Consider the following 27823-nt stretch of genomic DNA (forward strand, 5'->3'; position numbering starts at 1 on the left):
TCTTTCTCAATGATGTGGATGAGAATGATTTTGCTACAATGTGTTCTGCCATAACATTTACATGCCGTTAAGTAACACTAATCTGCAATGCATATAATTTATTACTAGCTTACCTTATTATGGAGTGATTTAGTTGGAATGTTTATTCAAGATCACAAGATCAGTGTCTGTGTCTAGTCTGTCTTTCACATTTATTTTTCAAATTACCATAACAGTATAGGCTGATACGAGCAAGCTGCATTACATTTTCCCTGATACATAATGTGTCGTTTATAGAGTTATACATCTCCAGTAACTGCTGAAAGTGAGTTAAAATAACACTTCATTGCCTTTGCATATTTTTTGTATTCTTGGTGGGTTGTGTTTCTTGGTTTGTAGTAATTATGCTTGTAATTTTGAATATTAAACTTGTGTTTTTCCCTGTTAGTTACGTATCATTATCAGATAATGAGAAAACAGGATACAAAGCACGGGAGCTGAAGTCTGTGTATGTTGATGCAGTTGGACAGTATCTTAAACTGATTTTTCACAAAAACTATGTAAACAGATACAATCTGTATAATCAGGTATGTAAATACACTATGTACATTGTGCTGTTAATGGTTTGTTCCTGTGAAAAAGGCACCTTTAAAGGGACATTTAATAAAAAAAAAAAAAAAAATGCTTTATGGTTATATTAAAATATTATATTTAAAAAATAAAATAAAGTGCCCTGTGTTTAAAGGACCATTCAAACAAGTGCATCATAAAAAGGCAATGATTTAACACCTGCTCTGAATTTCAAATAAGTAGATTTTTTTTCTGACACATTTTATTATTTTTCCCTCACATTTTCCGCCCCCCTGTATCATGTGACAGACATCAGCCAATATATGTATACCCTGTGAGCTTGTGCACATTCTCAGTAGAATCCCCGGAAAGTGTGAATATTAAGACTGCAGAATTTGATAATTTAAGTAAATTGGAAAGTGTCTTAAACCTGCTGCGCTGTCTGAATCATAAAAGTTTAATTTGAGTGTCCCTTTTAAACTCTGTAAATTAGTTAAAATTCATAGATGTGTTTGTGTGCCACTCTAGATAGGGATACAGGTGGTGAGCATATGAGAAGCAGACCATACATATTTATGCTCTAAACCATATTGTCATCTGGAGCAGAATGGGTGTGTTCCAGGACTGCAGCTTAAACGAGGTATTAAAGGGACACTCAGGTTAAATTAAATTTTCATGATTCAGATACAGCATGTCATTTTAAACAACTTTCCAATTTACTTCCATTAAAAAAAAATGTGCACAGTCTTTTATATTTACAATTTTTGAGTCACCAGATCCTACTGAGCATGTGCAAGAATTCACAGACTATATGTTTATGCATTTGTGATTGGCTGATTGCTATCACATGGTACAAGGGGAGTGGAAATTTCCATAAGCTTGAAATTTGTTATAAAAAAATCTACTACTCATTTGAAGTTCAGACTAAGTGCTATTGCATTGTCTTGTTATCTTGCATTTGTTGATTATGCAAATCTAATGTGTTGACTGGTCCTTTAAATCACTCTGAGTACCTTAAAGCAGTGTTTTTCAACCAGTGTGCCGTGGCACACTAGTGTGCCTTGAGAGATCCTCAGGTGTGCCACGGCAGACTGACAACAGTGTGACATATTTTTTAAACTTTGCTTGTTTTTTACTCCCAGTGCAGGGGTAGTTTGTAGGAGGCATGGCATAACAGCACAATACATACAGTATGTGTGTGTTTGTGTATATGTGTCTATATATATATATATGCTGTATTAGGCTACAATGTGTGATTTTTTTTAAATTTTGGGATGGTGGTGTGCCACAGGATTTTTTAATGTAAAAAAGTGTGCCACGGCAAAAAAAAGGTTAAAAATCACTGCCTTAAAGCAGTGTTTATCAACCAGTGTGCCGTGGCACACTAGTGTGCCGTGAGAGATCCTCAGGTGTGCCGCGGCAGACTGGCAACAGTGCGGGGGTATTTGTGAATGAATGTCAATATGTCATGTATAGTTTGTAGGAGGCATGGCATGACAGCACAGTACAGTGTGTGTGTGTGTGTGTGTGTGTGTATATATATATATATATATATATATATATATATATATATATATATATATATATATATATATATATATATATATATATATATACTGTATGTATATCCTGTATTAGGCTACAATGTGTGATTTTGTAAAATTTTGGGATGGTGGTGTGCCACAGGATTTTTTAATGTAAAAAAGTGTGCCACGGCAAAAAAAGGTTGGAAATCACTGCCTTAAAGGGACACTGAACCCAAATGTTTTCTTTTGTGATTCAGATAGAGCATGACATTTTAAGCAACTTTCTAATTTACTCCTATTATCACATTTTCTTTATTCTCTTGGTATCTTTATTTGAAATGCAAGAATGTAAGTTTAGATGCCAGCCCATTTTTGGTGAACAACCTGGGTTGTCCTTGCTGATTGGTGGATAAATGCATCCACCAATAAAAAAGTGGTGTCCATAATCTGAACCAAAAAAAAAGCTTAGATGCCTTCTTTTTCAAATAAAGATAGCAAGAGAACGAAAAAAATTGATAATAGGAGTACATTAGAAAGTTGCTTAAAATTGCATGCGGCAAGAGGTACCTAACTTTATAGAATGGAAACAGCAGGTAGAACATCAGCTCATCATGTAAAGGTACCATTTTCTTACAATAGGTAAAACAGAAACACATGAGTACATGACATTAAGATGGAATGCACATAGAGATAGTGATTAAGACACGAGACAGACTGAGTAACAGCTCCCCAGACTTAATAGATTCACAACAAATCCTGCACTAAAATTCTAAACACTAGGGGTGCATTATGCACACATATTAAAAAGAGATACGCAGGCCTCAAGAAAACAACTGAATAAGTATAACCGTCAGATATTAGACTTACCCTCTTCCCACCTCCCCATCCCACCTCCTACCCCATTCATGTTAATATATACTCTTATCTATTATCTGTTGGGGTTAGATCCCCGTAGAATATATAATACAGAAGAAGCATAATAGTTATGTAAAAAAAGGTTGAAGAAGAGAAAATAGCCCATAAAGGGCTTAAACTTTAATGCATTTAAATAGTAGAACTATCTATAATGTTTATGTGCTCATGAAGGCACCCATTTACCCAACATGCCCACTTTTGCAGTTTGGACATTCGGACTTTGACCCAAAAGTGGCCAAGAGACATACTAATGGGAGTGGGAAAAAAAACTCTTCAGAATCTACTCAGAGCGATAAACTTAATAAGGACTCGAAAACTCCCGCAATCTAAATACCGAAATGTGTATAGCATATATCTTTGATGTTAGAACATGGAATGGCTCACATTGTAACCAGAGCCCAGTTTATATATTATATTTTGAGCAGTTTTTGCAATAAAGCTCTTTTGAAAAATCAAAAAAAAAATTGCATGCTGCATGCTCTATCTGAATCACGAAAGAAAACATTTGGGTTCAGTGTCCCTTTAAACACATAGTAAAAGAAGGAAAGTTTCTCCAACATTGGTGTGTCCGGTCCACTGCGTCATCCTTACTTGTGGGATATTCTCTTCCCCAACAGGAAATGGCAAAGAGTCCCAGCAAAGCTGGTCACATGATCCCTCCTAGGCTCTGCCCACCCCAGTCATTCTCTTTGCCGTTGCACAGGCAACATCTCCACGGAGATGGTTAAGAGTTTTTTGGTGTTTAAATGTAGTTTTATTCTTCTATCAAGTGTTTGTTATTTTAAAATAGTGCTGGTATGTACTATTTACTCTGAAACAGAAAAGGATGAAAATTTCTGTTTGTAAGAGGAAGATGATTTTAGCAGACAGTAACTAAAATCGATTGCTGTTTCCACACAGGACTGTTGAGATGAAGTAACTTCAGTTGGGGGAAACAGTTAGCAGTCTTTTCTGCTTAAGGTATGACTAGACATATTTCTAACAAGACCATGTAATGCTGGAAGGCTGTCATTTCCCCTCATGGGGACCGGTAAGCCATTTTCTTAGTTAAACATAAAAGAATAAAGGGCTTCAAAAAGGGCTTAAAAACTGGTAGACATTTTTCTGGGCTAAAACAATTGCTTTACTAGGCATATTATGCAGATTCTAACTAATTATTGGTATTATAATCTTGGGGAACGTTTAGAAAAACGGCAGGCACTGTGTTGGACGCCTTTTTCAGATGGGGGCCTTTCTAGTTATAGACAGAGCCTCATTCTGGGACTGTATAGGGGTTAAATGTAAAAACGGCTCCGGTTCCGTTAATTTAAGGGTTAAAGCTCTGAAATTTGGTGTGCAATACTTTAATGCTTTAAGACACTGTGGTGAAATTTTGGTGAATTTTGAACAATTCCTTCATACTTTTTCACATATTCAGTAATAAAGTGTTTTCAGTTTGAAATTTAAAGTGACAGTAACGGTTTTATTTTAAAACGTTTTTTGTGCTTTGTTGACAAATTTAAGCCTGTTTAACATGTCTGTACCATCAGATAAGCTATGTTCTATATGTATGAAAGCCAATGTGTCTCCCCATTTAAATTTATGTGATAATTGTGCCATAGTGTCCAAACAAAGTAAGGACAGTAATGCAACAGATAATGATATTGCCCAAGATGATTCCTCAAATGAGGGGAGTAAACATGATACTACATCATCCCCTACTGTGTCTACACCAGTTATGCCCACACAGGAGGCCCCTAGTACATCTAGTGCGCCAATACTTATTTCCATGCAACAATTAACGGCTGTAATGGATAACTCCATAGCAAATCTTTTATCCAAAATGCCTACTTATCAGAGAAAGCGCGATTGCTCTGTTTTAAACACTGAAGAGCAAGAGGACGCTGATGATAACTGTTCTGACATACCCTCACACCAATCTCAAGGGGCCATGAGGGAGGTTTTGTCTGATGGAGAAATTTCAGATTCAGGAAAAATTTCTCATCAAGCTGAACCTGATGTTGTGACATTTAAATTTAAATTAGAACATCTCCGCGCACTGCTTAAGGAGGTGTTATCTACTCTGAATGATTGTGACAATTTGGTCATTCCAGAGAAATTATGTAAGATGGACAAGTTCCTAGAGGTTCCGGTGCCCCCCAACGCTTTTCCTATACCCAAGCGGGTGGCGGACATAGTAAATAAAGAGTGGTAAAGGCCCGGCATACCTTTTGTTCCCCCCCCCTATATTTAAGAAATTATTTCCTATAGTCGACCCCAGAAAGGACTTATGGCAGTCCCCAAGGTCGAGGGGGGCGGTTTCTACTCTAAACAAACGCACTACTATTCCTATCGAAGATAGTTGTGCTTTCAAAGATCCTATGGATAAGAAATTAGAGGGTTTGCTTAAAAAGATTTTTGTACAGCAAGGTTACCTTCTACAACCAATTTCATGCATTGTTCCTGTCACTACGGCAGCGTGTTTCTGGTTCGAGGAACTAGAAAAATCGCTCAGTAAAGAATCTTCGTATGAGGAGGTTATGGACAGAGTTCAAGCACTTAAATTGGCTAACTCTTTTGTTTTAGATGCCGCTTTGCAATTAGCTAGATTAGCGGCGAAAAATGCAGGGTTTGCTGTCGTGGCGCGCAGAGTGCTTTGGCTAAAGTCTTGGTCAGCGGATGTGTCTTCCAAGACAAAATTGCTTAACATTCCTTTCAAAGGTAAAACATTATTTGGACCTGATTTGAAAGAGATTATTTCAGACATCACTGGGGGAAAGGGCCACGCCCTCCCACAGGATAGGTCTTTTAAGGCTAATAATAAGCCTAATTTTCGTCCCTTTCGCAGAAACGGACCAGTCTCTAATTCTGTATCCTCTAAGCAAGAGGGTAATACTTCACAACCCAAACCAGCCTGGAAACCAATGCAAGGCTGGAACAAGGGTAAGCAGGCCAAGAAGCCTACCACTGCTACCAAAACAGCATGAAGGGATAGCCCCCGATCCGGGACCGGATCTAGTGGGGGGCAGACTTTCTCTCTTTGCTCAGGCTTGGGCAAGTGATGTTCAGGATCCTTGGGCGCTAGAAATAGTTTCTCAAGGTTATCTCCTGGAATTCAAGGAACTACCCCCAAGGGGAAGGTTCCACAGGTCTCAATTATCTTCAAACCAAATAAAGAGACAGGCATTCTTACATTGTGTAGAAGACCTGTTAAAGATGGGAGTGATACATCCAGTTCCAATAAGAGAACAAGGAATGGGATTTTATTCCAATCTGTTCATAGTTCCCAAAAAAGAGGGAACATTCAGACCAATTTTGGATCTAAAGATCCTAAACAAATTTCTCAGGGTACCATCGTTCAAAATGGAAACTATTCGAACGATCCTACCTACTATCCAGGAAAATCAATTTATGACTACCGTGGATTTAAAGGATGCGTACCTACATATTCCTATCCATAAGGAACATCATCAGTTCCTAAGGTTCGCTTTTCTGGACAAGCATTACCAGTTTGTGGCACTTCCATTTGGATTAGCCACTGCTCCAAGGATTTTCACAAAGGTACTAGGGTCCCTTCTAGCGGTTCTAAGACCAAGGGGCATTGCAGTAGTACCTTACTTGGACGACATCCTGATTCAAGCGTTGTCCCTGTCAAAAGCAAAGGCTCATACGGACATCGTCCTAGCCTTTCTAAGATCTCACGGATGGAAGGTGAACAAAGAAAAAAGTTCTCTGTCCCCGTCAACAAGAGTTCCCTTCTTGGGAACAATAATAGATTCCTTAGAAATGAGGATTTTTCTGACAGAGGTCAGAAAATCAAAACTTCTAAGCTCTTGTCAAGTACTTCATTCTGTTCCTCGTCCTTCCATAGCGCAGTGCATGGAAGTAATAGGATTGATGGTTGCAACAATGGACATAGTTCCTTTTGCACAAATTCATCTAAGACCATTACAACTGTGCATGCTCAGACAGTGGAATGGGGATTATACAGACTTGTCTCCGACGATTCAAGTAGATCAAAAGACCAGAGATTCACTCCGTTGGTGGCTGACCCTGGACAATCTGTCACAGGGAATGAGCTTCCGCAGACCAGAGTGGGTCATTGTCACGACCGACGCCAGCCTAGTGGGCCGGGGCGCGGTCTGGGAATCCCTGAAAGCTCAGGGTCTATGGTCTCGGGAAGAGTCTCTTCTCCCGATAAACATTCTGGAACTGAGAGCGATATTCAATGCTCTCAGAGCTTGGCCTCAACTAGCAAAGGCCAAATTCATAAGGTTTCAGTCAGACAACATGACGACCGTTGCATATATCAATCATCAGGGGGGAACAAGGACTTCCCTGGCGATGAAAGAAGTGACCAAGATAATTCAATGGGCGGAGGATCACTCCTGCCACTTGTCTGCGATCCACATCCCAGGAGTGGAAAATTGGGAAGCGGATTTTCTGAGTCGTCAGACATTCCATCCGGGGGAGTGGGAACTCCATCCGGAAATCTTTGCCCAAATAACTCAATTATGGGGCATTCCAGACATGGATCTGATGGCGTCTCGTCAGAACTTCAAGGTTCCTTGCTACGGGTCCAGATCCAGGGATCCCAAGGCGACCCTAGTAGATGCACTAGTAGCACCTTGGACCTTCAACCTAGCTTATGTATTCCCACCGTTTCCTCTCATCCCCAGGCTGGTAGCCAGGATCAATCAGGAGAGGGCCTCAGTGATCTTGATAGCTCCTGCGTGGCCACGCAGGACTTGGTATGCAGACCTGGTGAATATGTCATCGGCTCCACCATGGAAGCTACCTTTGAGACAGGACCTTCTTGTTCAGGGTCCATTCGAACATCCGAATCTGGTTTCCCTCCAACTGACGGCTTGGAGATTGAACGCTTGATTTTATCAAAGCGTGGGTTTTCAGATTCTGTAATAGATACTCTGATTCAGGCTAGAAAGCCTGTAACTAGAAAAATTTACCATAAAATATGGAAAAAATATATCTGTTGGTGTGAATCTAAAGGATTCCCATGGAACAAGATAAAAATTCCTAAGATTCTATCCTTTCTACAAGAAGGTTTGGAGAAAGGATTATCTGCAAGTTCTCTGAAGGGACAGATCTCTGCTTTATCTGTTTTACTTCACAAAAGACTGGCAGCTGTGCCAGATGTTCAAGCATTTGTTCAGGCTCTGGTTAGGATCAAGCCTGTTTCCAGACCTTTGACTCCTCCCTGGAGTCTAAATCTAGTTCTTTCAGTTCTTCAAGGGGTTCCGTTTGAACCCTTACATTCCGTAGATATTAAGTTATTATCTTGGAAAGTTTTGTTTTTGGTTGCAATTTCTTCTGCTAGAAGAGTTTCAGAGTTATCTGCTCTGCAGTGTTCTCCGCCCTATCTGGTGTTCCATGCAGATAAGGTGGTTTTGCGTACTAAGCCTGGTTTTCTTCCGAAAGTTGTTTCCAACAAAAATATTAACTAGGAGATAGTTGTACCTTCTTTGTGTCCGAATCCAGTTTCAAAGAAGGAACGTTTGTTACACAATTTGGACGTAGTCCGTGCTCTAAAATTCTATTTAGAGGCTACTAAAGATTTCAGACAAACATCTTCCTTGTTTGTTGTTTATTCTGGTAAAAGGAGAGGTCAAAAAGCGACTTCTACCTCTCTTTCCTTTTGGCTTAAAAGCATTATCCGATTGGCTTATGAGACTGCCGGACGGCAGCCTCCTGAAAGAATCACAGCTCACTCCACTAGGGCTGTGGCTTCCACATGGGCCTTCAAGAACGAAGCTTCTGTTGACCAGATATGTAAGGCAGCGACTTGGTCTTCACTGCACACGTTTGCCAAATTTTACAAATGTGATACTTTTGCTTCTTCGGAGGCTATTTTTGGGAGAAAGGTTTTGCAAGCTGTGGTGCCTTCCATTTAGGTGACCTGATTTGCTCCCTCCCTTCATCCGTGTCCTAAAGCTTTGGTATTGGTTCCCACAAGTAAGGATGACGCCGTGGACCGGACACACCAATGTTGGAGAAAACAGAATTTATGCTTACCTGATAAATTACTTTCTCCAACGGTGTGTCCGGTCCACGGCCCGCCCTGGTTTTTTAATCAGGTCTGATGAATTATTTTCTCTAACTACAGTCACCACAGTATCATATGGTTTCTCCTATATATATTTCCTCCTGTCCGTCGGTCGAATGACTGGGGTGGGCGGAGCCTAGGAGGGATCATGTGACCAGCTTTGCTGGGACTCTTTGCCATTTCCTGTTGGGGAAGAGAATATCCCACAAGTAAGGATGACGCCGTGGACCGGACACACCGTTGGAGAAAGTAATTTATCAGGTAAGCATAAATTCTGTTTTTCTTGAAATTAACATACTGCAACAAAACAGAGCATTTTATTTTTAATATTGGGTAACATACAATATGACCGTCTTCATTATGCCCTTTTTAAAGCTTTAGTGAAGTGAGAGCATAATAAAAATAAATATTTTTGGAGTTTTTAACAGTGTTGCACAGATTATCATAAGTGTTATCTTCCGTGATATGCAGTTGTGTTAATTTATTTTGGACAATGTACAATTTTTACAATACATTAGTAAAAACGATGTACTCACCAATGTGACAATTGTAATTAGATGCCACGTGACGCTGTACCACACGAGTAGGCTGGACTCCATGATTAAACGTCATTACCAGCTTAAATAGCTTACACTTAGGTGAGGATTAAACACATATTTACCAGTAAGCGTTCAATGCAACTACACACAATACTGCCTGCACAATGTCTTCTCCATTTTCACTGTTTGTTCACAGCATGCTTGGAATAATAGTTCCCATGCAGCTATCCTTATATTTAATGGCCTTAAAGGGACATAATACTCATATGCTAAATCACTTGAAACTGACTGTATAACTGTAAAATGCTGACAGGAAAATATCACCTGAGCATCTCTATGTAAAAAAGGAAGATATTTTACCTCACAATTTCCTCAGCTCAGCAGAGTAAGTTCTGTGTAAAAAGTTATACTCAGCTGCAGCCCAGGTCATGAACTCTTTTACTGTGATCTCATGAGATTTCACTTAACTCTCATGAGATTTCATTGTAAACTTCCTTACACTGAATAGGGAAATAAGATGAGAGTGCATGAAAGCTCACTACCTTAGCTGTCCCAAGACAGACATACTGATTTGCTGCTTAGAAGTCCTTTACAGTGGGATGTGGCTACTGAGAAACATTTGAGGTAAAATATCTTTCTGTTTTACATAGAGATGTTCAGGTGATATTTTCTAGTCAGCTTTTTACTGCTATGCTGCATCACTTTCAAGTGTTTAAACATTTGGGTATTATGGCCCTTTAAGAGAGGACATAAAGCACCAGTATGTGCAGCCTGGAGTACCACTGTTAGAGTGTACATGTGAGAATTTCTGTCACCAAGCTGTGCACACTGTGACAGAAGTGCTGTCAGTGTTCACATTATGGGGTAGTGATCCTGCAATTAGCTACAACAAAAGACAGACTCCAAAACCAGTAAGTATACTCTATTGATTGTGTACAGAGCATAACTACCAATTAGCCTTACTGTCAACATGTATGTTTGTCTGTATCTCTATATATGTGTGTGTATGCGTATATATATATATATATATATATATAGAGAGAGAGAGAGAGAGAGAGAGAGAGAGAGAGAGAGAGAGAGAGAGAGAGAGAGAGAGAGAGAGAGAGAGAGAGAGAGAGAGAGAGAGAGAGAGAGAGAGAGAGAGAGAGAGAGAGAGAGAGAGAGAGAGAGAGAGAGAGAGAGAGAGAGAGAGAGAGAGAGAGAGAGAGAGAGAGAGTTGAGTTTCAGAGTTCAGCGCACATAGAATGGAGAAAAACAAAACCAAATTATGTTGCAGTATGTCAGTACTAGGAAATCAAAAACTAAACGTGAGATTTAAATGTGCTCACCTTGTTTAACCTCAAACATGTGAGGTATGTTGGAAGCATGGAGGGGATGTAATCCCTATCTGTGGTAAAGATGTTTCCAGCTGGTATGCAGAAACTTTTAGCAGGTGGAAATCTTGATATCCCTGGAGTAGAAATATGTTGGTATTTCAGACAAACTTCTCCTCTCTGGAGTTAGGTAGAGACACTTTAATTATTTTTGCTGGATTTCTTTCCTTGTTGCTGTTTATTTCTTTTCCCCTTCTTTATACTTGAAAGGCTTCTCCTCTCTGGAGTATGGTATAAACTTTATGTATGCAAACCAATTAGTGCTCAGTTTACATACTATGAGATCAATTGTGGATATTAATTGCAGCACTCATGAGATGTGTATAAATGATGCTTGCAAGGACACAAAGTGAAATTTAAAATAAAAACACTTTTATTTTCCAATGTGCAATAAAAAATGATAAACAGAAATCTTTGATAATAGTCCAGATCAGGGAAAGAAATAGGTGAGCAGATGAAATATAGTATATTTCTCTAAATCCGGTAGTGAGTTTTTTTCTTATCAGGGCTGGTGCAAAAACAGCTAGCTGATAAAAATTAGTGATATTGTGGTATAGGATGCTGTAAGTACAGCTGAAGGTAAATTCCTTGCAGTGGTTTTGAGCTCTGAAAAGCTCCCAGAGTTCAGGTGGATAAGTTATTATTATTATCGGTTATTTGTAGAGCAGGTGGATAAGTTGGTGTTTATGATGGAAAACCGTAATAAATAGTTACCTGAACTGCTGTAAATACAGCTAGATGATTCCTTGTGGTTTTTTGAGCTCTAGATAGCTCACAATATCCGGATGGATGTGGATTCTTAAGCCTGTCAGTGACAGGGTCCGTTGCTGAAGTGTTTGATGCTTGGTCTCCCTGGACAGGAAGTGACGTCAGAAGTGGGCGTGCCCTTACGCGTTTCGTGAATTACATTCACTTCATCAGAGGGTAAATATATACTATATTTTATCTGCTCACCTATTTCTGTCCCTGATCTGGACTATTATCAAAGAGGATTTCTGTTTATCATTTTTTATTGCACATTGGAAAATAAGTGTTTTTATTTTAAATTTCACTTTGTGTCCTTGCAAGCATCATTTATACACATCTCATGAGTGCTGCAATTAATTTCCACAATTGATCTCATAGTATGTAAACTGAGCACAAATTGGTTTGCATACATAAAGTTTATACCATACTCCAGAGAGGAGAAGCCTTTCAAGTATAAAGAAGGGGAAAAGAAATAAACAGCAACAAGGAAAGAAATCCAGCAAAAAGAATTAAAGTGTCTCTACCTAACTCCAGAGAGGAGAAGTTTGTCTGAAATACCAACATATTTCTACTCCAGGGATATCAAGATTTCCACCTGCTAAAAGTTTCTGCATACCAGCTGGAAACATCTTTACCACAGATAGGTATTACATCCCCTCCATGCTTCCAACAAACCTCACATGTTTAAGGTTAAACAAGGTGAGCACATTTAAATCTCACGTTTAGTTTTTGATTGCCTAGTACTGACATACCGCACCATAATTTGGTTTTGTTTTTGTTTTTCTCCATTCTATGTGCGCTGAACTCTGAAACTCAACTCCATACCTTTTTCCTTCACATTCCATTTGATGATAGTGGAATATTCAGAAACTAGCTGCCATTGAAATATATCAGGAGGAACTATTTAGAGCAAAATAATCATTTGCAACGTACACAGCGCAGATCAAGAAACACCCAAGCAACACATATATATATATATATATATATATATATATATATATATATGTGTGTGTGTGTGTTTTATATATATATATATATATATATATATATGTGTGTGTGTTTTTTATATATATATATATATATATATATATATATATATATGTGTGTGTGTGTGTGTGTATATATACATATATATATATATATATATATATATATATATATATATATATATATATATATATATATATATATATATATATATATATATATATATATATACAATATCAATTATTAAAGAAGGATTGAGCAATAATTTTGGTCAATCAAAGAGGGACACAGGCCGCACTTAGGTAGTCAGAGTTTTTATTACTATATAGCTCCAAACAACCAAAATCAAAACGTCTACCCTCCACCCTATTCCTTGAATGCAGTATGTACACCCAGTAAAATACACAGATATTTGAACAGGCTGGCCAGCTCACTATATTATAAGTAACAATCCTGTATCATTCTATATGATATTGTAATATAATTCTGTGCTGTTATAAGCCATGGAATGCTGTTTATAAATAGTGTAAATAGTAATGATCAGTTCCTTTTTTATGCGGTTTGACACCAGTTACAAAATACAGATTTGTTTTTAAGCTGTCACAATAAGCTAACGCTGCAATAAAGAGGGGGCGGACTTAGTAACCAATGGCAGTATAAAGTCCGGTACACACCCCCTAAGGAAACACATCTGATGAGGCCCCGATACTCAGCCCTATGTGGGAGGGGAGAAACGCGTCATGATTGATTTTGCATGGCAGGTGAACAGCTGAGAACAGAGCCAGCAGCATTCGGATTCAAAGAGAAACGCTGAAGAGTACATGGCGGTAAGCAAGTGAAATAGCCAGCTACAGCAGTAAAGACTCTCACATCGATTTAACTGCAAAGCAGGTACTGAGGAAATTGTCTTTTGTTTTGGCTTTGAAAGTCTTGCGGCTGACAGCCGGGTCTGTCCCGCCAGGGTACATTGTGCGTTTTTCTTTAGAGACCGTAACTGAATCACTCACGAGTTTGCATCACAGTATGAAGTAACAAGTATAAACTATGTAATCAAGCTGTCACATCGTATTGGTGCAAGGAAATCAAGTTCAGAACCAGAGCATGTTTACACACTCAAGAGCCTGGAAATTGAACATTCACTTTGTTTGTCACAGCTGCAACTTTGGGGCCCCATAAAAAACATACGGACTATGAGATACACATGTATAATTTTTCACCCCTCAGTTTCAAGTGTATTGCAAACTAAGTAGTTGATACATTGTGTATGGTGTACGTGAGAATGATACAGGATTGTTACTTATAATATAGTGAGCTGGCCAGCCTGTTCAAATATCTGTGTATTTTACTAGGTGTACATACTGCATTCAAGGAATAGGGTGGAGGGTAGACATTTTGATTTTGGTTGTTTGGAGCTATATAGTAATAAAAACTCTGACTACCTAAGTGCGGCCTGTGTCCCTCTTTGATTGACCAAAATTATTGCTCAATCCTTCTTTAATAATTGATATTGTAAATTATTTGGGACAGCTAGCACGGTATAGAGTGTGTTGGAATTTGAGAAATATTTTGTGCACCACCACATATTTTTGTTTAATATAGTGTGTATATATATATTTGTGGAACATTCTATTAAATTAGTTACTGTATGATGGCTTTAATTTTCTACAATAGGTTGCTCTTATCGCTATCAATATCATTGGTGATCCAGTGGATTTCGATGAAGAGAGTAATACAGTGAGTATGAAACCATAGTATGCATTTTTGTTTTTGTAAATATAAGTGATTTAACTTTCTGTTTGTGGATTCTTAGAGCCCAATTATCTAAAGGGCTTGCCAGTATTATTATATGGTGGAATTCTCTAAAGGCGTTTTATTTACTTGAGAACATTATTTCTTGCAAAGGGGTGTTATTTGCATTTAAAGGGACACTGAACCCAATTTTTTTCTTTTGTGATTCAGATAGATCATGTAATTTTAAGCAACTTTCTAATTTACTCCTATTATCAATTTTTCTTCGTTCACTTGCTATTTTTATTTGAAAAAGAAGGCATCTAAGCTTCTTTTTTGGTTTAGTACTCTGGACAGCACTTTTTATTGGTAGATTAATTTATACACCAATCAGCAAGAATAACCCAGGTTATTCACCAAAAATGGGCCGGCATCTAAACTTACATTCTTGCATTTCAAATAAAGATACCAAGAGAATGAAGAAAATTTGATAATAGGACTAAATTAGAAAGATGTTTTAAATTGCATGCTCTATATGAATCACGAAAGAAAAAATTTGGGTTCAGTGTCCCTTTAAGCATGTGAAAGAGATGTATATATTACAGGGTCCACACAAAAAAAAAAATTGTAATTTAAAAATGTTATAAAATGAATAAATTGTTTTGCAAATAGTATCTTATTTAAAGATTTTGTGTTGGAATTTCGCATCTCATCCGGCAAAGGGGTTATTGTAATCACATACTTTATTCTGACAAACAAGTAATAATTCAACTACGCTGTTTTTCTTAAGCCGACAAGAGAAAAACTTATTGACCAATATCTAGGAAATAGCGCTGAAGACCCCGCACTGGATGCATCCTATATTGGGTAAGAAACTGTAGCTGATTGAATGTATAATAGAATTGAACAAAACTATAAAAAAATATCCCTGTTGTTTCATTCACTAAAAATTATGCAATACAGAAAAATAATTATCAGGTCAAGTAGCCGGTGGAGAAGATGAATACTTTTGCAATATTTTAAAACGTTATGTTATTTATAAATGTTCATTAAACTAAAAAGCACAGATTAGTCGTATAATTTAACATAAACTAATTTAAGGATAATTTGTGCTAAATTTAAAAATAAATTAGCTAATTTTAGCATAAAGGGACTTGGATCTCAATTCTTTTTCTTTTCATGATTCAGATAGAGCATACTATTTAAAACACCTTTCTCCTGTTAAGTGTAGTCAGTCCACGGGTCATCATTACTTCTGGGATATTAACTCCTCCCCAACAGGAAGTGCAAGAGGATCACCCAAGCAGAGCTGCTATATAGCTCCTCCCCTCTACGTCACACCCAGTCATTCTCTTGCACCCAACTAATAGATAGGATGTGTGAGAGGACTGTGGTGATTATACTTCAGTTTTTTATCTTCAATCAAAAGTTTGTTATTTTAAAACATCACCGGAGTGTGTTGTTCCTTCTCAGGTAGAATTTGAAGAAGAATCTACCTGAGTTTTTGGATGATTTTAGCCGGCGTAGCTAAGATTCATTTTGCTGTTCTCGGCCATTCTGAGGAGTGAGGTAAACTTCAGATCAGGGGACAGCGGGCAGGTTCACCTGCAAAGAGGTATGTTGCAGTATATTATTTTCTGAGGAATGGAATTGACTAAGAAAATACTGCCAATACCGATATAATGTAAGTTCAGCCTTAAATGCAGTAGTAGCAACTGGTATCAGGCTGTTATGTATATATATGTAAACTTCAGTATTCTGGGGAATGGCACCTCTCTCTCTTTTTGGCTTCGTAGCATAATACGTTTAGCCTATGAGACTGCTGGACAGCAGCCTCCTGAAAGAATTACAGCTCATTCCACTAGAGCTGTGGCTTCCACTTGGGCCTTTAAGAACGAGGCCTCTGTTGAACAGATTTGCAAGGCTGCAACTTGGTCTTCTCTTCATACTTTTTCCAAATTTTACAAATTTGACACTTTTGCTTCTTCGGAGGCTGTTTTTGGGAGAAAGGTTCTTCAGGCAGTGGTCCCTTCCATATAAAGATCCTGCCTGTCCCTCCCGTCATCCGTGTACTTTAGCTTTGGTATTGGTATCCCAGAAGTAATGATGACCCGTGGACTGACCACACTTAACAGGAGAAAACATAATTTATGCTTACCTGATAAATTCCTTTCTCCTGTAGTGTAGTCAGTCCACGGCCCGCCCTGTTTTTTATGGCAGGTCTAAATTTTTAAATTATACTCCAGTCACCACTGCACCCTATAGTTTCTCCTTTCTCGTTTGGTTCTCGGTCGAATGACTGGGTGTGACGTAGAGGGGAGGAGCTATATAGCAGCTCTGCTTGGGTGATCCTCTTGCACTTCCTGTTGGGGAGGAGTTAATATCCCATAAGTAATGATGACCCGTGGACTGACTACACTACAGGAGAAAGGAATTTATCAGGTAAGCATAAATTATGTTTTCTCCAACATTGGTGTGTCCGGTCCACGGCGTCATCCTTACTTGTGGGAATATCTCCTCCCCAACAGGAAATGGCAAAGAGCCCAGCAAAAGCTGTCCACATAGTCCCCCCCAGGCTCCGCCCACCCCAGTCATTCTCTTTGCCGTTGCACAGGCAAGATCTCCACGGAGATGGTTAAGAGTATGTGGTGTTTAGTTGTAGTTTTTTTATTCTACTATCAAGAGTTTGTTATTTTAAAATAGTGCTGGTATGTACTATTTACTCTGAAACAGAAAAAGATGAAGAATTCTGTTTGTGAGAGGAAGATGATTTTAGCAGCAGTAACTAAAATCGGTTGCTGTTTCCACATAGGACTGTTGAGATGAAGTAACTTCAGTTGGGGGAAACAGTTAGCAGACTTTTCTGCTTAAGGTATGACTAGACATATTTCTAACAAGACTGTGTAATGCTGGAAGGCTGTCATTTCCCCTCATGGGGACCGGTAAGCCATTTTCTTAGTCTCAAACAGAATAAAGGGCTTAATAAGGGCTATAAAACTGGTAGACACATTTTTTGGGCAAAATCGATTGCTTTATTTGGGCATTTTATACATCTTTATGTTGAAATTCACACTTACAAACTTTGGGGAACGTTTTTTAACGTCAGGCACTAAGTTAGACACCTTTCCAGTCCGGAAGGCCCTTCCCAGTTGTAGGCTGAGCCTCATTTTCGCGCCATTACTGCGCAGTTACTTTTGAGAGCAAGACATGCAGATGCATGTGTGTGGATCTGAAAGTGGTTGGAAAAGTTCCTAGAAGGCTTCATTTGGTATCGTATTCCCCCCTGGGTTTGGTAAAGTCGCAGCAAAGGCTGTAGCTGGGACTGTAGAGGGGTTAAAACTGTAACCGGCTCCGGTTTCTTTATTTTAAGGGTTAATGCTCTGAAATTTGGTGTGCAATACTTTTAATGCTTTAAGACACTGTGGTGAAAATTTGGTAAATTTTGAACAATTCCTTCATACTTTTTCACATATTCAGTAATAAAGTGTGCCCTGTTTAAAATTTAAAGAGACAGTAACGGTTTTGTTTTAAAACGGTTTTTGTACTTTCTTGACAAGTTTAAGACTGTTTAACATGTCTGCACCTTCAGATAAGCTATGTTCTATATGTATGAAGATCAATGTGTCTCCCCCTTCAAAATTGTGTGATAATTGTTCCATAGCGTCCAAACAAAGTAAGGACAGTACTGCCACAGATAGTAAGGTTGCCCAAGATGATTCATCAGATGAAGGGAGTAGACATAGTTCTACATCATCTCCTTCTGTGTCTACACCAGTTTTGCCCACGCAGGAGGCCCCTAGTACTTCTAGCGCGCCAATGCTTATTACTATGCAACAATTAACGGCAGTAATGGATAACTCCATAGCAAATATTTTATCCAAAATGCCTGCATATCAGAGAAAGCGTGATTGCTCTGTTTTAAACACTGTAGAGCAGGAGGGCGCTGATGATAATTGCTCTGTCATACCCTCACACCAATCTGAAGGGGCCATGAGGGAGGTTTTGTCGGATGGGGAAATTTCAGATTCAGGTAAAATTTCTCAACAGGCAGAACCTGATGTTGTGACATTTAAATTTAAATTAGAGCATCTCCGTGCACTGCTTAAGGAGGTGTTAACTACTCTGGATGATTGTGACAACCTGGTCATTCCAGAAAAATTATGCAAGATGGACAAGTTCCTAGAGGTTCCGGTGCACCCTGACGCTTTTCCTATACCCAAGCGGGTGGCGGATATAGTGAATAAGGAGTGGGAAAAGCCCGGCATACCTTTTGTCCCCCTCCTATATATTTAAGAAATTATTTCCTATGGTCGACCCCAGAAAGGACTTATGGCAGACAGTCCCTAAGGTCGAGGGGGCAGTTTCTACTCTAAACAAGCGCACTACTATTCCTATCGAGGATAATTGTGCTTTCAAAGATCCTATGGATAAAAAATTGGAGGGTTTGCTTAAAAAGATTTTTGTACAGCAAGGTTACCTCCTGCAACCCATTTTGTGCATTGTTCCTGTCACTACAGCAGCGTGGTTCTGGTTCGAGGAACTAGAAAAGTCGCTCAGTAGAGAGACTCCGTATGAGGAGGTTATGGACAGAGTTCACGCACTCAAGTTGGCTAATTCTTTTATTATAGATGCCGCTTTGCAATTAGCTAGATTAGCGGCGAAAAATTCAGGGTTTGCAATTGTGGCGCGCAGAGCGCTTTGGCTAAAGTCTTGGTCAGCGGATGTATCTTCCAAGACAAAATTGCTCAATATCCCCTTCAAGGGTAAAACTCTCTTTGGGCCAGAATTGAAAGAGATTATTTCAGACATCACTGGGAGAAAGGGCCACGCCCTTCCACAAGATAGGCCTTTCAAAGCCAAGAATAAGTCTAATTTTCGTTCCTTTCGCAATTTCAGGAACGGACCGGCTTCCAACTCCGCATCCTCTAAACAAGAGGGTAATGCTTCACAAACCAAACCAGCCTGGAAACTGATGCAAGGCTGGAACAAGGGTAAGCAGGACAAGAAGCCTGCTGCTGCTAACAAGACAGCATGAAGGAGTAGCCCCCAATCCGGGACCGGATCTAGTAGGGGGCAGACTCTCTCTCTTTGCTCAGGCTTGGGCAAGAGATGTTCAGGATCCCTGGGCACTAGAAATAGTTTCTCAGGGTTATCTTCTGGAATTCAAGGAACTACCCCCAAGGGGAAGGTTCCACATGTCTCACTTATCCTCAAACCAAATAAAGAGACAGGCATTCTTACTTTGTGTAGAAGACCTGTTAAAGATGGGAGTGATACACCCAGTTCCAACGGCGGAACAAGGAATGGGATTTTACTCAAATCTGTTCGTAGTTCCCAAAAAAGAGGGAACTTTCAGACCAATTCTGGATTTAAAGATCCTAAACAAATTTCTCAGAGTACCATCATTCAAAATGGAAACCATTCGAACGATTCTACCTACAATCCAGGAGGGTCAATTTATGACTACCGTGGATCTAAAGGATGCGTATCTACATATTCCTATCCACAAAGATCATCATCAGTTCCTAAGGTTCGCCTTTCTGGACAAACATTACCAGTTTGTGGCCCTCCCATTCGGGTTAGCCACTGCTCCAAGGATTTTCACAAAGGTACTCGGGTCCCTTCTAGCGGTTCTAAGACCAAGTAGTACCTTACTTGGACGACATTCTGATACAAGCGTCGTCTCTTTCAAAGGCAAAGGCTCACACAGACATTGTTCTGGCCTTTCTCAGATCTCACGGTTGGAAGGTGAACATAGAAAAAAGTTCCCTGTCTCCGTTGACAAGAGTTTCTTTCTTGGGAACAATAATAGATTCTTTAGAAATGAGGATTTTCCTGACAGAAGTCAGAAAGTCAAAACTTCTAAACGCTTGTCAAGTTCTTCATTCTATTCCACGTCCTTCCGTAGCTCAGTGCATGGAAGTGGTAGGATTGATGGTTGCAGCAATGGACATAGTTCCTTTTGCGCGAATTCATCTAAGACCATTACAACTGTGCATGCTGAAACAGTGGAATGGGGACTATACAGACTTGTCTCCAGTGATTCAAGTAGATCAGAAGACCAGAGACTCACTCCGTTGGTGGCTGTCCCAGGGAATGAGCTTCCGCAGACCAGAGTGGGTCATCGTCGCGACCGACGCCAGTCTAGTGGGCTGGGGCGCGGTCTGGGACTCCCTGAAAACTCAGGGGCTATGGTCTCGGGAAGAGTCTCTTCTCCCGATAAACATTCTGGAACTGAGAGCGATATTCAATACTCTCAGGGCTTGGCCTCAACTAGCAAGGGCCAGATTCATAAGATTCCAATCAGACAACATGACGACTGTTGCTTACATCAACCATCAGGGGGGAACAAGGAGTTCCTGGCGATGAGAGAAGTGACCAAAATCATAAAATGGGCGGAGGATCACTCCTGCCACCTATCTGCGATCCACATCCCAGGAGTGGAAAACTGGGAGGCGGATTATCTGAGTCGTCAGACATTCCATCCGGGGGAGTGGGAACTCCAACCGGAGATATTTGCCCAGTTGACTCAATTATGGGGCATTCCAGACATGGATCTGATGGCGTCTCGTCAGAACTTCAAGGTTCCTTGCTACGGGTCCAGATCCAGGGATCCCAAGGCGACTCTAGTGGATGCATTAGTAGCGCCTTGGACCTTCAACCTAGCCTATGTGTTTCCACCGTTTCCTCTCATTCCCAGGCTGGTAGCCAGGATCAAGCAGGAGAGGGCCTCTGTGATCTTGATAGCTCCTGCGTGGCCACGCAGGACTTGGTATGCAGACCTGGTGAATATGTCATCGGCTCCACCATGGAAGCTACCTTTAAGACAGGATCTTCTAGTACAAGGTCCATTCGGACATCCAAATCTAGTTTCCCTGACGGCTTGGAAATTGAACGCTTGATTTTATCTAAGCGTGGGTTTTCGGATTCTGTAATAGATACTCTGGTACAAGTCAGAAAACCTGTAACTAGAAAAATTTACCATAAGATATGGAAAAGATATATCTGTTGGTGTGAATCCAAGGGATTCTCATGGAGTAAGATCAAAATTCCTAGGATCCTTTCTTTTCTCCAAGAAGGTTTGGATAAGGGTTTATCAGCGAGTTCTCTAAAGGTACAGATTTCTGCTTTATCTGTCTTGTTACACAAACGACTGGCAGCTGTGCCAGATGTTCAAGCTTTTGTTCAGGCTCTGGTTAGGATCAAGCCTGTTTACAGACCTTTGACTCCTCCCTGGAGTCTAAATCTAGTTCTTTCAGTTCTCCAAGGGGTTCCGTTTTGAACCTTTACATTCCATAGATATTAAGTTGTTATCTTGGAAAGTTTTGTTTTTGGTTGCTATTTCTTCTGCTAGAAGAGTTTCTGAGTTATCTGCTCTGCAGTGTACTCCGCCCTATCTGGTGTTCCATTCAGATAAGGTTGTTTTGCGTACTAAGCCTGGTTTTCTTCCAAAGGTTGTTTCCAACAAAAATATTAACCAGGAGATAGTTGTACCTTCTTTGTGTCCGAATCCAGTTTCAAAAAAGGAACGTTTGTTACACAATTTAGATGTAGTCCGTGCTCTAAAATTCTATTTAGAAGCTACAAAAGAGTTCAGACAAACATCTTCTCTGTTTGTCGTCTATTCTGGTAAAAGTAGAGGTCAAAAAGCGACTTCTACCTCTCTTTCCTTTTGGCTTAAAAGCATCATCCGATTGGCTTACGAGACTGCCAGACGGCAGCCTCCTGAAAGAATCACAGCTCACTCTACTAGGGCTGTGGCTTCCACATGGGCCTTCAAGAACGAGGCTTCTGTTGATCAGATATGTAAGGCAGCAACTTGGTCTTCCCTGCACACTTTTGCCAAATTTTACAAATTTGATACTTTTGCTTCTTCGGGGGCTATTTTTGGGAGAAAGGTTTTGCAAGCCGTGGTGCCTTCTGTTTAGGTAACCTGATTTGCTCCCTCCCTTCATCCGTGTCCTAAAGCTTTGGTATTGGTTCCCACAAGTAAGGATGACGCTGTGGACCGGACACACCAATGTTGGAGAAAACAGAATTTATGCTTACCTGATAAATTACTTTCTCCAACGGTGTGTACGGTCCACGGCCCGCCCTGTTTTTTAATCAGGTTTGATGAATTATTTTCTCTAACTACAGTCACCACGGCACCCTATAGTTTCTCCTGTTTTTTTCCTCCTGTCCGTCGGTCGAATGACTGGGGTGGGCGGAGCCTGGGGGGGACTATGTGGACAGCTTTTGCTGGGCTCTTTGCCATTTCCTGTTGGGGAGGAGATATTCCCACAAGTAAGGATGACGCCGTGGACCGGACACACCGTTGGAGAAAGTAATTTATCAGGTAAGCATAAATTCTGTTTTCCAAGTTACTTGTATTATCTAATTGGTTTTGTTCTCTTGGTATCCTTTGTTGAAAAAGCAGCAATGCACTACTGGGAGCTAGTTAAACACATCGGGTGAGCCAATAACATGAGGCATATATGTGCAGCAACCAATCGGCAGCTCCCGACAGTACAAAGGATACCAAGAGAACAAAACACATTTAGATAACAGAATTAAATTGGAAAGTTGTTTAAAATCACATGCTTTATCTGAATCATGAAAGAAAAAAATGTGTTTCTTCTGTTAAGTGTGATCAGTCCACGGGTCATCATTACTTCTGGGATATTAACTGCTCCCCTACAGGAAGTGCAAGAGGATTCGCCCATCAGAGCTGCTATATAGCTCCTCCCCTCTACGTCACCCCCAGTCATTCTCTTGCACCCAACGACTAGATAGGATGTGTGAGAGGACTATGGTGATATATTTAGTTTTTATATCTTCAATCAAAAGTTTGTTATTTTATAATAGCACCGGAGTGTGTTATTCCTTCTCTGGTAGAATTTGAAGAAGAATCTACCTGAGTTTTTTCTATGATTTTAGCCGGAGTAGTTAAGATCATATTGCTGTTTCTCGGCCATCTGAGGAGTGAGGTAAACTTCAGATCAGGGGACAGCAGGCAGATTAATCTGCAAAGAGGTATGTAGCAGTTTATTATTTTCTGACATGGAATTGATGAGAAAATCCTGCCATACCGTTATAATGTAAACTCAGCCTTGAATGCAGTAGATGTAGCTGATATCAGGCTGTCATGTATGTATATTTTACACTTCAGTTTTCTGGGGAATGGTACTTCTCTGGTTTTTATACTGTATACATAGACTTAACCTAATTTGCAGGGACTTGCAATAGGTTTTAAATGACAATTAATTATTGAGGTAAAACGTTTTTTTGCTGGCATGTAAAAACGTTTTTTTCTCTGAGGTACTGGGTGAAAAAATGTTTTGGGCACTATTTTTCCACTTGGCAATAGTTTTGATTTAAATTAGAGCAGTTCACTGATCCCTCTCACTGTTATGTGTGTGGGGGAGGGGCCGTTTTTGGCACTTTTACTATGCATCAAAAAAACTCAGTCAGAGGTTCATTTTCTTCCTGCATGATCCGGTTCATCTCTACAGAGTTCAGGGATCTCCAAAGCCTTTTTTGAGGGAAGTAATCATTACAGCAGAGCTGTGCTGATTGTATTGACTGTGATAAAAAAAACGTTTATTTGTGTATTTTTTTTCTGCTGCCTGGGTTAGTTATCATTTGCTGAGGGGAACAATCCTTTGCTAAAACTGTATATTCTGACAAAGATTGATGCTATAACTTAATTATTTTAACTGTTATAATTTTTTTCTGTGCTTCTTAAAGGCACAGTTCGTTTTCATATTATTTGTAAATTACTTTGAAAAGTATTTCCAAGTTGCTGTTTATTTGCTAGTGTGTTAAACATGTCTGATTCAGAGGAATATCTCTGTGCTATATGTGTTAATGCCAAAGTGGAGCCCAATAGAAATTTATGTACTAAATGTATTGATGCTACTTTAAAAAACAGTCAATCTGTACAAATTGAACATATTTCACCAAACAACGAGGGGAGAGTTATGCCGACTAACTCGCCTCACGTGTCAGTACCTGCATCTCCCGCTCAGGAGGTGCGTGATATTGTAGCGCCGAGTACATCTGGGCGGCCATTACAAATCACATTACAAGATATGGCTACTGTTATGACTGAAGTTTTGGCTAAACTACCAGAACTAAGAGGTAAACGTGATCACTCTGGGGTGAGAACAGAGTGCGCTGATAATGCAAGGGCCATGTCTGATACTGCGTCACAGTTTGCAGAACGTGAAGACGGAGAGCTTCATTCTGTGGGTGACGGTTCTGATCCAAATAAACTGGACTCAGACATTTCAAATTTTAAATTTAAGCTTGAGAACCTCCGTGTGTTACTAGGGGAGGTATTAGCGGCTCTGAATGATTGTAACACAGTTGCAATCCCAGAGAAAATGTGTAGGTTGGATAAATATTTTGCGGTACCGACGAGTACTGACGTTTTTCCTATACCTAAGAGACTTACTGACATTGTTACTAAGGAGTGGGATAGACCCGGTGTGCCTTTCTCACCCCCTCCTATATTCAGAAAGATGTTTCCAATAGACGCCGCCACACGGGACTTATGGCAAATGGTCCCTAAGGTGGAGGGAGCAGTTTCTACTTTAGCTAAGCGTACCACTATCCCAGTGGAGGATAGCTGTGCTTTTTCAGATCCAATGGATAAAAAATTAGAGGGTTACCTTAAGAAAATGTTTGTTCAACAAGGGTTTATATTGCAACCTCTTGCATGTATTGCGCCTGTCACGGCTGCAGCAGCATTTTGGTTTGAGTCTCTGGAAGAGACACTTCAATCATCCACACTAGATGACATCACACACAAACTTAAATTCCTTAAGTTAGCTAATTCATTTATTTCAGATGCCGTAGTACATTTAACTAAACTTGCGGCTAAAAATTCAGGATTCGCCATTCAGACACGCAGAGCTCTGTGGCTGAAATCCTGGTCAGCTGATGTTACGTCTAAATCTAAATTGCTTAATATTCCTTTCAAAGGGCAGACCTTATTCGGGCCCGGCTTGAAAGAGATTATTGCTGACATTACAGGAGGTAAAGGTCATGCCCTGCCTCAGGACAAGGCCAAAGCCAAGGCTAGACAGTCCAATTTTCGTTCCTTTCGTAATTTCAAAGCAGGAGCAGCATCAACTTCCTCTGCACCAAAACAGGAAGGAGCTGTTGCTCGCTACAGACAAGGCTTGAAACCTAACCAGTCCTGGAACAGGGGCAAACAGGCCAGAAAACCTGCTGCTGCCCCTAAGACAGCATGAATTGAGGGCCCCCGATCCGGGACCGGATCTAGTGGGGGGCAGACTTTCCCTCTTCGTCCCAGGCTTGGGCAAGAGATGTTCAGGATCCCTGGGCGTTAGAGATCATATCTCAGGGATACCTTCTGGACTTCAAATCCTCTCCCCCAAGAGGGAGATTTCATCTGTCAAGGTTGTCAACAAACCTAACAAAGAAGGAAGCGTTTATACGCTGCGTACAAGATCTTTTATTAATGGGAGTGATCCATCCAGTTCCGCGGTTGGAACAAGGACAAGGGTTTTACTCAAATCTGTTTGTAGTTCCCAAGAAAGAGGGAACCTTCAGGCCAATCTTGGATTTAAAGATCCTAAACAAATTCCTAAGAGTTCCATCGTTCAAGATGGAAACTATTCGAACAATTTTGCCCATGATCCAAGAGGGTCAGTACATGACCACAGTGGATTTAAAGGATGCTTACCTTCACATACCGATTCACAGAAGTCATTACCGGTATCTAAGGTTTGCCTTTTTAGACAGGCATTACCAGTTTGTAGCTCTTCCATTCGGACTGGCTACGGCTCCAAGAATCTTCACAAAGGTTCTGGGCACTCTTCTGGCGGTACTAAGACCGCGAGGAATTTCAGTAGCTCCGTACCTAGACAACATACTGATACAAGCTTCAAGCTTTCAAACTGCCAAATCTCATACAGAGATAGTACTGGCATTTCTAAGGTCGCATGGATGGAAAGTGAACGAAGAGAAAAGTTCTCTCTTTCCACTCACAAGAGTTCCCTTCCTGGGGACTCTGATAGATTCTGTAGAAATGAAGATTTACCTGACAGAGGACAGGTTAACAAAACTTCAAAATGCATGCCGTGTCCTTCATTCTATTCAACACCCGTCAGTAGCTCAATGCATGGAGGTAATCGGACTAATGGTAGCAGCAATGGACATAGTTCCTTTTGCACGCCTACATCTCAGACCACTGCAACTGTGCATGCTAAGTCAGTGGAATGGGGATTACTCAGATTTGTCCCCCACTCTAAATCTGAATCAAGAAACCAGAAATTCTCTTCTATGGTGGCTTTATCGGCCACATCTGTCCAGGGGAATGCCATTCAGCAGGCCAGACTGGTCAATTGTAACAACAGACGCCAGCCTACTAGGTTGGGGCGCTGTCTGGAATTCTCTGAAGGCTCAGGGACTATGGAATCAGGAGGAGAGTCTCCTTCCAATAAACATTCTGGAATTGAGAGCAGTCCTCAATGCTCTTCTGGCTTGGCCCCAGTTAACAACTCGGGGGTTCATCAGGTTCCAGTCGGACAACATCACGACTGTAGCTTATATCAACCATCAGGGAGGGACAAGAAGCTCCCTAGCAATGATGGAAGTATCGAAGATAATTCGCTGGGCAGAGTCTCACTCTTGCCACCTGTCTGCAATCCACATCCCGGGAGTGGAGAACTGGGAGGCGGATTTCTTAAGTCGTCAGACTTTTCATCCGGGGGAGTGGGAACTTCATCCAGAGGTCTTTGCCCAAATACTTCGACGTTGGGGCAAACCAGAGATAGATCTCATGGCGTCTCGACAGAACGCCAAGCTTCCGCGCTACGGGTCCAGATCCAGGGATCCGGGAGCGGTCCTGATAGATGCCTTGACAGCACCATGAACCTTCAGGATGGCTTATGTGTTTCCACCTTTCCCGATGCTTCCTCGATTGATTGCCAGAATCAAACAGGAGAAAGCATCAGTGATTCTAATAGCGCCTGCATGGCCACGCAGGACTTGGTATGCAGATCTGGTGGACATGTCATTCTGTCCACCTTGGTCGTTACCTCTGAAACAGGACCTTCTGATTCAGGGTCCTTTCAAACATCAAAATCTAACTTCTCTGAAGCTGACTGCTTGGAAATTGAACGCTTGATCTTATCAAAGCGTGGTTTTTCTGAGTCAGTTATTGATACCTTAATACAGGCTAGGAAGCCTGTTACCAGAAAGATTTACCATAAAATATGGCGTAAATACCTATATTGGTGCGAATCCAAAGGTTACTCTTGGAGTAAGGTTAGGATTCCTAGGATATTGTCTTTTCTACAAGAAGGTTTAGAAAAGGGGTTATCCGCTAGTTCCTTAAAGGGACAGATCTCAGCTCTGTCCATTCTGTTACACAAGCGTCTGTCAGAAGTTCCAGACGTTCAG

General features: G+C 40.4%; 1 protein-coding gene across 1 annotated transcript in view; it reads left to right on the forward strand.

Moving 5' to 3' along the window:
• CEP104 (centrosomal protein 104) overlaps window positions 1–27823 on the forward strand; it is a 581941-nt gene that overhangs the window by 24618 nt on the left and 529500 nt on the right. Inside the window, 3 exon segments of the mRNA XM_053690408.1 lie at window positions 428–566; window positions 14351–14413; window positions 15198–15274. Coding sequence (XP_053546383.1) covers window positions 428–566; window positions 14351–14413; window positions 15198–15274 — 279 coding nt within the window.

Source organism: Bombina bombina, chromosome 8, assembly GCF_027579735.1.
Source record: "Bombina bombina isolate aBomBom1 chromosome 8, aBomBom1.pri, whole genome shotgun sequence".
Taxonomy (NCBI): domain Eukaryota; kingdom Metazoa; phylum Chordata; class Amphibia; order Anura; family Bombinatoridae; genus Bombina; species Bombina bombina.